At 41.4% G+C, this 10,525-nt stretch overlaps 1 protein-coding gene across 1 annotated transcript in view; it reads left to right on the forward strand.

Moving 5' to 3' along the window:
• Positions 1 to 10,222, forward strand: part of PLXNC1 (plexin C1) — a 235,661-nt gene extending 225,439 nt beyond the window's left edge. The window contains exons 29-32 of the mRNA XM_074221066.1: positions 875 to 1,022; positions 6,055 to 6,195; positions 6,291 to 6,365; positions 7,638 to 10,222. Of these exons, the coding sequence (XP_074077167.1) occupies positions 875 to 1,022; positions 6,055 to 6,195; positions 6,291 to 6,365; positions 7,638 to 7,742 (469 nt within the window). The 3' untranslated portion in view covers positions 7,743 to 10,222. The remainder of the gene's footprint in view (positions 1 to 874; positions 1,023 to 6,054; positions 6,196 to 6,290; positions 6,366 to 7,637) is intronic.
• The last annotated feature ends 303 nt before the right edge of the window (positions 10,223 to 10,525 follow it).

The following is a 10,525-nucleotide window of genomic DNA, read 5'->3' on the forward strand; positions in this document are numbered from 1 at the left end:
AAACTAAAAATAAGCAGAGGACTTGTCCAGTGTCTGTCTGGCCTGAACTCAGTTCTTCTTGAATCCAGGCCCAACACTCTTCCCACTGAAACACCTAACCTTGGTTTCCTAATTTGTAAAGTGAGGCAAATTGATCCACTTAAGACCCCCTGTTACAGGTAGGTTACATCTGGCCATGGTGGTGGTGGAGATGTTTCACAACATGCAATCACAGGTCCCTGATAGATTGATGTGATAATGAAATGATAGTGCCACTGGAAGAACACTGGACTTGGGGTCAGGAGATCTGGATTCAAATTCTTACTCTGACACTCACCAACTGTGTCGGCATGGCCAAATCACTTTCCCACCTCCATTTCTTACCTCCTTGAGTAAGAGTTTTCTCATCATTTAAATGGAGAGGAAATCCTTGCATTTAAATGGAGAGGAAATCCTTGCATTGCCTCCTCCACAAGGTTATCCCTTGTGAGGAATGACTTTAGCTCTCTTAAAGTGATTGGTGCCATCTCATCAGCTTCACCTTCCCAATGGTTTCCTCCCCTTTGGTTCCACCTCTACCCATTGGTCTTAGAAAATCCTAGTCATCAGCCTTTTAGTTCTCTCATAGGTTTAGTTGGACGTGACCTTTTCAATTAGCAGGTGAGGCTCAGTGAGGTGTTTTGCCTGTATCATTCTGTTATTAAGTAGCAGGATCTGAACCCAAGTCTTCTGCCTTTAAATGACACACATTTCCCATCGCACTGGTATTTTGAGTATGAATCTTATTTTTACATTAAAAAGATAAAGATGACTGCTTCTAGAATATGATAAACATGTCATGAGTCTCCAATGAATGAACCTATTGACAAAGAAAATCTCCTGTTTTATGAAACAGTCTTCCTCTTCGTTTCTGGGTCAATATCCTAAAGAACCCTCAGTTCGTCTTTGATATCAAGAAGACGCCACACATAGACAGCTGTTTGTCAGTAATTGCCCAGGCTTTCATGGATGCATTTTCTCTTGCGGAACAACAACTGGGGAAGGTGAGACATGGGTTGCTATTTCCTGTTTTTTCATATTGTAATCTATGAGTAGTTCGAAACAGTCTGCCTTTCTTGTAAACATTTTAAACCAGCTAAAAGGGACCATCTGGATAGTATTCATTCTATTTATATTCAAAATTGCCTGTGGATTATTATTTACACCTTGGTTTGTTGTTGCTAAAATAATGCACTTTTCCCAAGCCCCCACTCCCAGTAGAATATAAGATCCTTGAGAGCAGGATTTTTTTTTTTAGTTTTTAACCTTTGTATCTCTTATACATAGTAGGTGCTTAATATTAATATATATTTGTTGACTGATAATGAAAATTAAAATAGCAGAAGGTTGAATTTTGTCCTCTTATTTGGAAGATCTCAGGGGAGGGGCTATCTAAACTTTGAGGGTTTTTTCCCCCTTTTGGGGACATTTTTCATTAACAACATTTTAAGGGACGTCTAGGTGGCACAGTGGATAGAGCACCGGCCCTGGATTCAGGAGTACATGAGTTCAAATCCAGCCTCAGACACTTAATAATGACCTAGCTGTGTGGCCTTGGGCAAACCACTTAACCCCATTTTCCTTGCAAAAACCCCAAAAACAAAAAATATTTTAAAAATGTTAATAAAGAGAAATCATTGAAATTCAATCATGTTAGGTCTAAATATCAACAAAAACTGTCCATTTGAATATAAGCCAATGATTTCTTGGTGACAATTATCTTGCCTAGGATTTCTGTTCACCATCAGCTTTCCAGATCAGTAGCACATTGTGAATATTGCTTTCTTGGCTTCCTTCTTGATCAAAAGCACAAAATAAGAACCCTTACCAAGATGAAAGGGAAAAACAGTCTTTGGAGAAAGTGCCTTGCATGACCTCTGAGGGCCCTGATGTATTTGAACTTCCCAAGCAACAGCTGTGATAGAATTCTCTGAAAATGTTTATATGAAGTTTTAGCTCTTCCCTAGTCACAGTTTAGAATTTCTGGAATGGACTCAACTACTGGATGTAGTTTAAGTGAATTAAACTTAAATATGCTGCCAGGAAGCTATTAAGGAGAACAATTAATGCCGATTCAGTTGTTAGGTTCCCTGTAAACCTTTACCTTCAAGACCACTTGCCCGGTCTCCACAGTGATGGGCTACCTGTGTTATCACTTCTGTATTCAACAAACATTTACTAAACCACTACTGTGTTACAGGAAATGGGCAAAACACTGAGGATGCAGAGACTAGAATGAAGCATTCTCTGCCTTCAAAGAGCTTCTTTTCTATGGGTGGAGGTGGGGAGGAAAACTACAGAATCACAGATAAATTTCAAATATGTGCCATGGAATTTCTCAGAGGTGCCAAGAGTTGAGGGGGGGGGTGGGATGAGAACAGACTTCATGTTAAGAAGTGGGATTTAATTCAGCCTTGAAGGAACCCAGGAATTGTAAGAGGTAGAAGTGAGGAAGATTGGCTTATAGGACAGCCTGCACGAAAGGACAGATACCGGAGATGAAATATCATATTTGAGGAACAGTAAGTAGGTCATTTTGGTTGGCACATAGAATGTGTAAGACAGGGAATGAGTAATCAGCCTGGAAAAGTAGGGCAGACCAGACTTTGAAGGTCTTTAAATGCCAAATAAGAATAATTAATCTGCATGGACTGGAGATGGTCCTGAAGTCCATAATGGCTGACTTTAGATCTGTCTTTATATATACTGGTAGCTAGGTGGTGCCATGGACAGGTGCTGGGACTACAGTCAGGAAAGCCTGGGTTCAAATTCCACCTCGGACTAGCTGGGTAACTTAAGCAAGTCTGTTTGCCTCAGATTCCTTACCTGGCAAATGAACTGGAGAAGGAAAAGACAAACCACTCCAGTGTCTTTGCCAAATGGAGTCACGAAAAATCAGACAATGGACAAAAACTGAAAGTTTCACATAGAAATGAGCATGATAAAAGACAAAAATGGAAGGAGAGATTAAAAAGAATGATACAAGAAAGATCTTAACATCATCAATAGCCATGATAGTGAAGACATGCCGGAGAATGAAGTTAAGGGGCCTTAGGAAGCCTTGCTATGGCTAAGGCTAGCGGTGTGACAGGATTCCAGATGAGCTATTTGAAACCTTAAAAGATGTGTTGTTAAAATATTGAACACCCTATGCTGGCAAATTTGGGAAACTTAACAGGGACCACTGGATTAGAAAAGATCAGTTTATTTTTCATTTCTAAAGAAGGGCAATGACAAAAAATGTTCAAATCACCAAAATATTATGCTCATTTCAAAGGTTAGCAAGGTTATGCTTAAGATTCTGTAAGCTCGGTGGTGCAGTGAGTAGAGCACTGGCCCTGGAGTCAGGAGTCCTTGAGTTCAAATCCGGCCTCAGACACTTATTAATTACCTAGCTGTGTGGCCTTGGGCAAGTCACTTAATCCTACTGCCTTGCAAAAACAAACAAAAAAATTCTATAAGCTAGGCTTCAGGAATATGTGAACCAAGGAGGACCAGAAAAACAAACAGGCTGGCTTTCTACAAGACAGAGAAGCTAGAGACCAAATTGTCCATGTTCACTGGCTTATAGAGAAGAAATGTTCCAGAAAACTTCAGTAACTACACTACTGTTGATTTGTGAATCATAACAAAATGTATCATACCCTCAAAGAGTTGGGATCTTACTAATTTCTTGAGGAACCTGTATGTGGGTGAAGAAGCCACAGTTAGATTTGAACATGAAACAATTGATTGGTTTGATTGGAAAAGGAGCGCATCAGGGTTATAGATTGTCTCTTTGTTTAATTCAAATGTGGAGTACATCATGCACAATGCTAGGCTGGATGAATAGAAAGCCAGAAATAAGACTACCTGGAAAAATAGTGACAATCTCAGATAGGCAGATGATGCCACTCTGATGGCAGGAAGCAAAAAATTAAGAAACCTCTTGATGAGGATGAAAGAAGAGTAAAAACTGATTTGAAGCTTAACATCAAAAAACTAAGATCTTGGCCACTGGTCCCATCACTTCCCACCAAACAGAGGGAGGAGGAATGAAATCAGTATCTGGTCATATATTCTGGGCTCAAAGATTACTGCAGTGGCTGCCACCATGAAATTAAAAGATTTCTTGTTGGAAGTTCTCCTATGGCCAACCTGGACACAATGCTAACAAGGAGAGACATCGTCTTGCCAACAAGGGTCTGTAGAGGCAAAGCTATGGTTTTTCCAGTATGTATGGCTGTGAGCATTGGACTGTAAGGATGCCTTAAAATTCTGGTGCTGGAGGATTTGGGGGAGTCCCTTGGACTGCAAGGAGGTCACATCAGTCAATACGTAAAAATTTAATCCAGACTATTTGCTGGAAGGTCATACACTGAAATGGTTGGCATCATGTAAAGAATGAACATGCACTTGGAGAGACTTCAAGAGATAGTGGAGGACAGAAGGGCCCATGGAGTCACAAAGTCAGACCCAACTGAATGAACAAATACTGTGCCAAGAAAAGAGATGGCACAGTAGTTGAGTGTTGGACCTGGAATCAGGAAGACCCAAGTTCAAATCTGGCTTCACTTACTAGTTGTGTGACCCTGGGCAAATCACTTAACCCTGTTTGCTTCTTTTTCCTCATCTGTAAAATAAGATGAAGAAGGAATAGCAAATCAATTCAGTATCTCTGCCAAGGGATCATCGAGAGTTGGACATGACTGGAAAAAACTAAACAACAGTTTAATGTATACTAACTGTATGATCTTGAGCAAGTCACTTGATGCATTTCTCAGCATCCCCTAAGCTTCTCCCTAAGACTGAGTTGTAGGTGAGCCCTGGTCTGCATCGGACAGGGAATCTCCACACCAAGAGGATCATAGGCTAAGAGCAATGAAAGAGTCTTAGGAGTCATCGAGTCCAGGATCTTGAATTTCAGATGAGAAAATTGAGACCTGAAGAGGTGAAGTCCTTTGTTTAAAATGACCCAAGTATTATGATGGGGTCTCAGAAGTCATCAGTCAGTGTTTCTTAAGCACCTACAATGCATCAAGAACTGGCTCAGCTCTGGGGACATAAGAGGCTCACAGAACAAGAGGATCAAGTTAAAAATAAGCAACATACAGGAAAAATAGGAACCAACAAAGGAGGGAAGGCCCTAGAATGAAAAAGGGTTGGGGAAAGTCTTCCTGTACAAGATGGGATTCTAGCTGGAACATATAGGAAGACAACAGGCAGAGACCTAGGCTTGGTGGGACAGCCAGAGAAAATGTCCGGAACTGAGAGTTTTGACCAGACTTTACCAGAGACTGAACAAGGGGTCTCTACAGTATGGCACTGCTTTAAATTGATGATGAAATTATAGGTTGACCGATTGTATTATTAGACATTGCTCTTTTGGCTCTGCCTTCTTCATCCTACTTTAGGTGACTTCCGCCAAGTCTCATAAAATCGGGCTTTTATGATTGATATCCTCTTAGTAGACAGGATATTCACCCCAGCTATGTGAAACATGTAGGCTAATCAAAGATACCAAGAGTACATTCCTTGTGGAAACTGAAGTTGTTCTGGAACCCTTCGAAATGGCCTTCTCCCTCCTTTCCCTGCTCCCACCCTCTGAAAAGGGAAGATCTGCAGTAACTACTGCCAGTTACCAATTATTCACTGGTTCCATGGTAATAGAAAGAAAACAGTTACTTTTGAGACAATCAAGTCTACAATCAAATCTTTCACAAGTGCTGAATTTCACTGATGGGTGAGGATGGGAGCAAATGTTTTAATTTCAGGCTTTTACTACCATTAGTAATGAATTATGATTGAAATGAGGCCCATTGTTACAGTAACTCAAAATCATGTAAAATAATCATTTGCGTTCTTTTATGAGAGAAAGGCAGAATACATTAGCATTTATTCCACCTGAACATAACAATGAGTCACGGAGCAATTGTCAGTCAGTCCCGCCAACAATAGTATTTGGTAAATGTCACCCGGGTGCTACTGGCTACAATGGGATAAATGGGATTTAAAACTGGACCTCATTCTTTACATTGTTGTTTATTTTTTTTTAAGGAGGCACCAACTAATAAACTTCTTTATGCCAAGGATATTCCAAACTACAAAGAGGAAGTGAAAGCTTATTATAAAGCAATCAGGGATTTGCCTCCATTGTCGTCTTTGGAAATGGAAGAATTTTTAACTCAGGAATCTAAGGTATGACTAGCAAACAAGAGCAGGCTGATAGTTGTTGGATTGCCTTTTTTTAAAAAAATTTTTGACTTTCAACCCTTTGTTAACCTCCCTTTAAGAAACACGAAAATGAATTTAATGAAGAAGTGGCCTTGACAGAAATCTACAAGTACATCGTCAAATATTTTGATGAGGTAAGTTTTGAAATTCTAATAATGGTTTCCCTGTTGTACCTAAATATGTGATGGGGGTTTGGATCGGGCTGTCATACTGATCTGGGCTGACCTTTGGACCGCCCCGAGCTGGGGGGGGGACCGTGGCATCGAGCCGGCCCCCACATTGTGGCTCTAGTTCTCCCAGTCCTGGCCCCAACCCCCGAGCAACTCGTACAGAGCAGCTACAGACTTCACTTTGATAGGGGGAGGGGGGAGAAGGAGAACAAGCATATTGATTATGCACCTACTATGCTTTACAAATAGCTCCAGAAAATCAACTCCTCCCATTTAACGCGGCTTGATATGAATTGGGGCTGGCTTGTAACTTAATCACAAATAAGAACTAACCTTGTAATAGCTGGTTGTATCACCTTCAGTAATTAGTATTAGCACTTTAGTAATAGCTGGTTGTATCGCCTAGGTTTGGTGTTCAGTGATTATCTGGATGAAATTATGTCCATTTCTTTTTCAGTACAAAAGGAAAGATTATTTCGGTAAAGCCATGCTCCACCATTAATGAATTCCCATTGATCTAGGTTTTTCTTTGGATCTAGCATTCGTGAAGCACACAGTCTCCAAATATATGTTAATCCCCCCCTTCCCTCATTCCCCCCACTCAGTCATGCTGGGCCAGGCTATCCATGTCAGTGGTGAGAATAGCTCACCCTTTCCATTTTCTACTTTGAAGACCCAAGTGAAGCGATAAGGTAGGGTAGAGGTGATGAGTTCCTTCAACATGATTCAGCATCCTTGTTTTCAAGGGGTAGGGGATGAATAGGGTAGAACTGGGGAAGGGGAGGGTGGGGACCTACTCCCCTCCGATCAGGATGCCTGACCCTCCCTCTGGAACCCCCCCTTCTTCCCCCCCTCCCCCCCCCGGCCTGCTGCATTGGATGGAGGTGAAACAGCTTCCTGCATGTTGGCTGCCTCGGTTGCTTGTGGTGCTTGGAATGGCTATGAGAATAATGCATATAACCTGGCCAGTCAGAGGCCGGCCTCATATCTGTAAGTAGAGACAGTTTTTCATGGAAGCTGCTATTTCCAGCTGAAGTGTTGTTGATCCTGTGATAATGACTTAGGAAAAACAACTTGCAGAATGAGTATGGAAATGACCGAGGCGAACGTTGGCATCTGTTTCATACACAAGTTTTTTTATTTTTTTAACCAATTATGGCATTGGGAATGCACAAAGGAGGGAGTTGTAGTGCTTCGAGTCATAATATCCAAAATAACTGTTCTGATTGTCAACAGATTCTAAATAAACTAGAAAGAGAACGAGGGCTGGAAGATGCCCAGAAGCAGCTCTTACACGTAAAAGTCCTATTTGATGAGAAGAAGAAATGCAAGTGGGTGTGAACATCATGCTGTGGCCTGGCTTAAGATGGTGAAATTCTTCCGACGGCTTGGAACAAAATGGTGGCTCGAGCTACGTTGGCGCCTTTTTAAAAAAAAAAGTTTGCACATAGATTCCACGTTGAAGAGCGAGTCTTTCGTAGGAGACCGAGGCACATGCACAACTTTAGAGGAGCTGACCAGCCATTGTGCCTGTTGTAAATACTGTGGAGACCCTTATGTAAATATAGATGTCGTGGTGGTTGTCAACAGCCTCCTCGTTTACAGAGAATACAGGGCCAGTAAACAAGTGTCAGTATTATTGTAACTACAGTTTCCACTTAAGCACAATGATTCAAGTGGTTTTGTCTCAAAACTACAGCTATGTAGCACTTGTGACGATGCTGAAACCTGATAGTCAAAGGGTGCTGCCGATGCCAAACGCAAAATGTGAAATGTGGAGGGGTCGCCCATCCACAAGGAGGCGCCCGCATGGGTGGCGGGTTATTGGGGCAACCCTGAGGACTTGAGGTGTCGGAGCTCGTCCCCAGTAGTTCTTGGAAAAGGTGACTGCAAAGTGTGGTGGTGTGTACACTTAGCATTTGTGTGTGTATTTTTTAAACCAAAAACTTAACAGTGTGGCAACATTGTTGAAAGGGCTCGTGTTTTTTTTTTGGTAGTCGCCAACTGCATTCCATCCAACTCACCCGTGTTTCACCCACGGCCTAAAGCAAGTGCTTTGGTTTGTCCGGGATGCAGCGCCCTTGCCATGGCGCCATTCCTGCCTTGTGTTGCGTACTTGGTTTTTATTCAAAAGTACCGAATGTATTTGATGGTGAACGTGTTTGCTGATAATGTTCGTTTTTGTTTTTTTTTTTTAAAAAAAACAAAACCTTCCTCATTGACATTTATTATTTCTGTGCACAAGCTTAGCACAAGAATTCGATCTGAGTTCTCCTGGGTAGAGTGCCTCACGCGTCCATCCGCCATCTCTCCACTCTCACCTCCCCGCGTCCTCCTTGCTTTAGGTCTCAGGTGAAATCAATGGGTATTAACACCTGTAAGTGTGTGGTAAGATGATGATACATTTTACATTACATTATATAAAATTGCTGTACACACTGAAGTATTATATCTATATAAAGGCCTGAGGCCTGAAAGGTATTAGTATACAGCTTGGTATCTTTGTCTTATTATGTATTTTTAAAAAGTATTCCTCAAAGGAAAAAGTCCAAAAAAAATACCCATTTTCATTCATGCCTTCGTTCAGATGATCCCTTTCTAGTGATACTGTAATCTTTTTATTGCTGGTTTTGTATCCTGGATTTTTGCTGCTCATGACCAAGTTCAATACCACTGTGTTTCCCTGATAGTATAGCGGAAGAAATCAATTATCATCACTGTCAACCTTTCTGGTGGCACCTCACCCTCTCGGCTGAGGTTCAGAATTCCCAGTTCCAGCCTATAAAATGTCCCTCCAAGTCAATGATCCCATGCCCCTTTTAGAAGCACTTGCCAACACTGTAGCTAACATCAGGTTTAAAATTTGCATTTTATCTTAGATGAATGCAAGCATCTCTCTCTGCCCAACTCAATATCTGGTGGAGGGAGAAGGGTCAAACACCCGAAAGATGAGCAAGGAGAATAGTAAATGCCCTTAAATAGGCACTTTTCCTGATTCCCATAGCTTTTGACCATTGCCTGTCCTGCGGACACACCTCAAAGATGCTACCAAAAAGTCTCCCCATAAGTGTAAAAGGTGAGAGGACGGGTCCCAAAATAAAGCTGCTACCATTTTGAAAGAAACATGGCGGAGTTTTTGAGTAAGAGTGGGTACGGCTATCAATGGTAGGAGAGAGGCCCTTCCAGGGTGTAGAAGTTGACTGTGAAAAGGGTGAGAACTCAAAAGATCAGCTGTGGCTTTGTTGAAATAATACTTTTTTTTAGGGTTTCCCCCCCTCAAACCCATTGGCACACAAGTATTGCAAGGGTGGCATTACCAGCCAGCTCTTCCCGTGACTGTGCTGGTGGGAACTTTGGGCCAATTGTTTACCTCTTTGTGCCTCAATTTCTGGAAAATCTTTCTAAGCTACCTCACAGAGGTGGTATGAAGACTCACTGATGTTTGTAGAGTACTCTCGATTCTCCCATGGAAAGCACGGTCTAGACAGAGCAGCATTTGGAGGGCACCAGCCCGACGCGGTGAATGACCTGATCAGACGTGCTGAAGACAATCAGTAACTGAGTCCAGATTAAACAGCAGCCAGAGAAACAACTGTCAAACAATTTCTATTGTTAACTTTATTTTCTGATTTGGGGTGAAGGTCAATTTATTTATAAGCTTTTTTTTTTCCTAACACTAGTGTCTACAGCAGCATTTTATGATTAATTCTGTTACTTTTTCAGTATTAGGATTTAAAGTCAATTTCTTGTATACATGATTGAAGCTGTTCTTGGAGATGAATGTTTTAAATGTGTATATCCAAAATAAACACTTTGATGTATCAAAAGTTATTTACTTTTATCATCTTTTTAATTTTTTTCTTTAGGTTTTTACAAGGCAATGGGGTTAAGGCCACACAGCTAGGTAATTATTAAGTGTCTGAGGCCACATTTGAACTCAGGTTCTCCTGACTCCAGGGCCAGTGCCCTATCCACTGCACCACCTAGCCTCCCCATCTTTTTAATTTTTTAAGGAACTCTGTGGAAGTAGTCTAGTTCTTGCTAAGTGGGCCCCTACCTGATTAAATTCTTTGACTTTAAAAACTTTGATATTCTTTCTCAAATAATCATGGCAATTACTTAAT

Source organism: Macrotis lagotis, chromosome 2 (assembly GCF_037893015.1).
Source record: "Macrotis lagotis isolate mMagLag1 chromosome 2, bilby.v1.9.chrom.fasta, whole genome shotgun sequence".
NCBI classification, from domain to species: domain Eukaryota; kingdom Metazoa; phylum Chordata; class Mammalia; order Peramelemorphia; family Peramelidae; genus Macrotis; species Macrotis lagotis.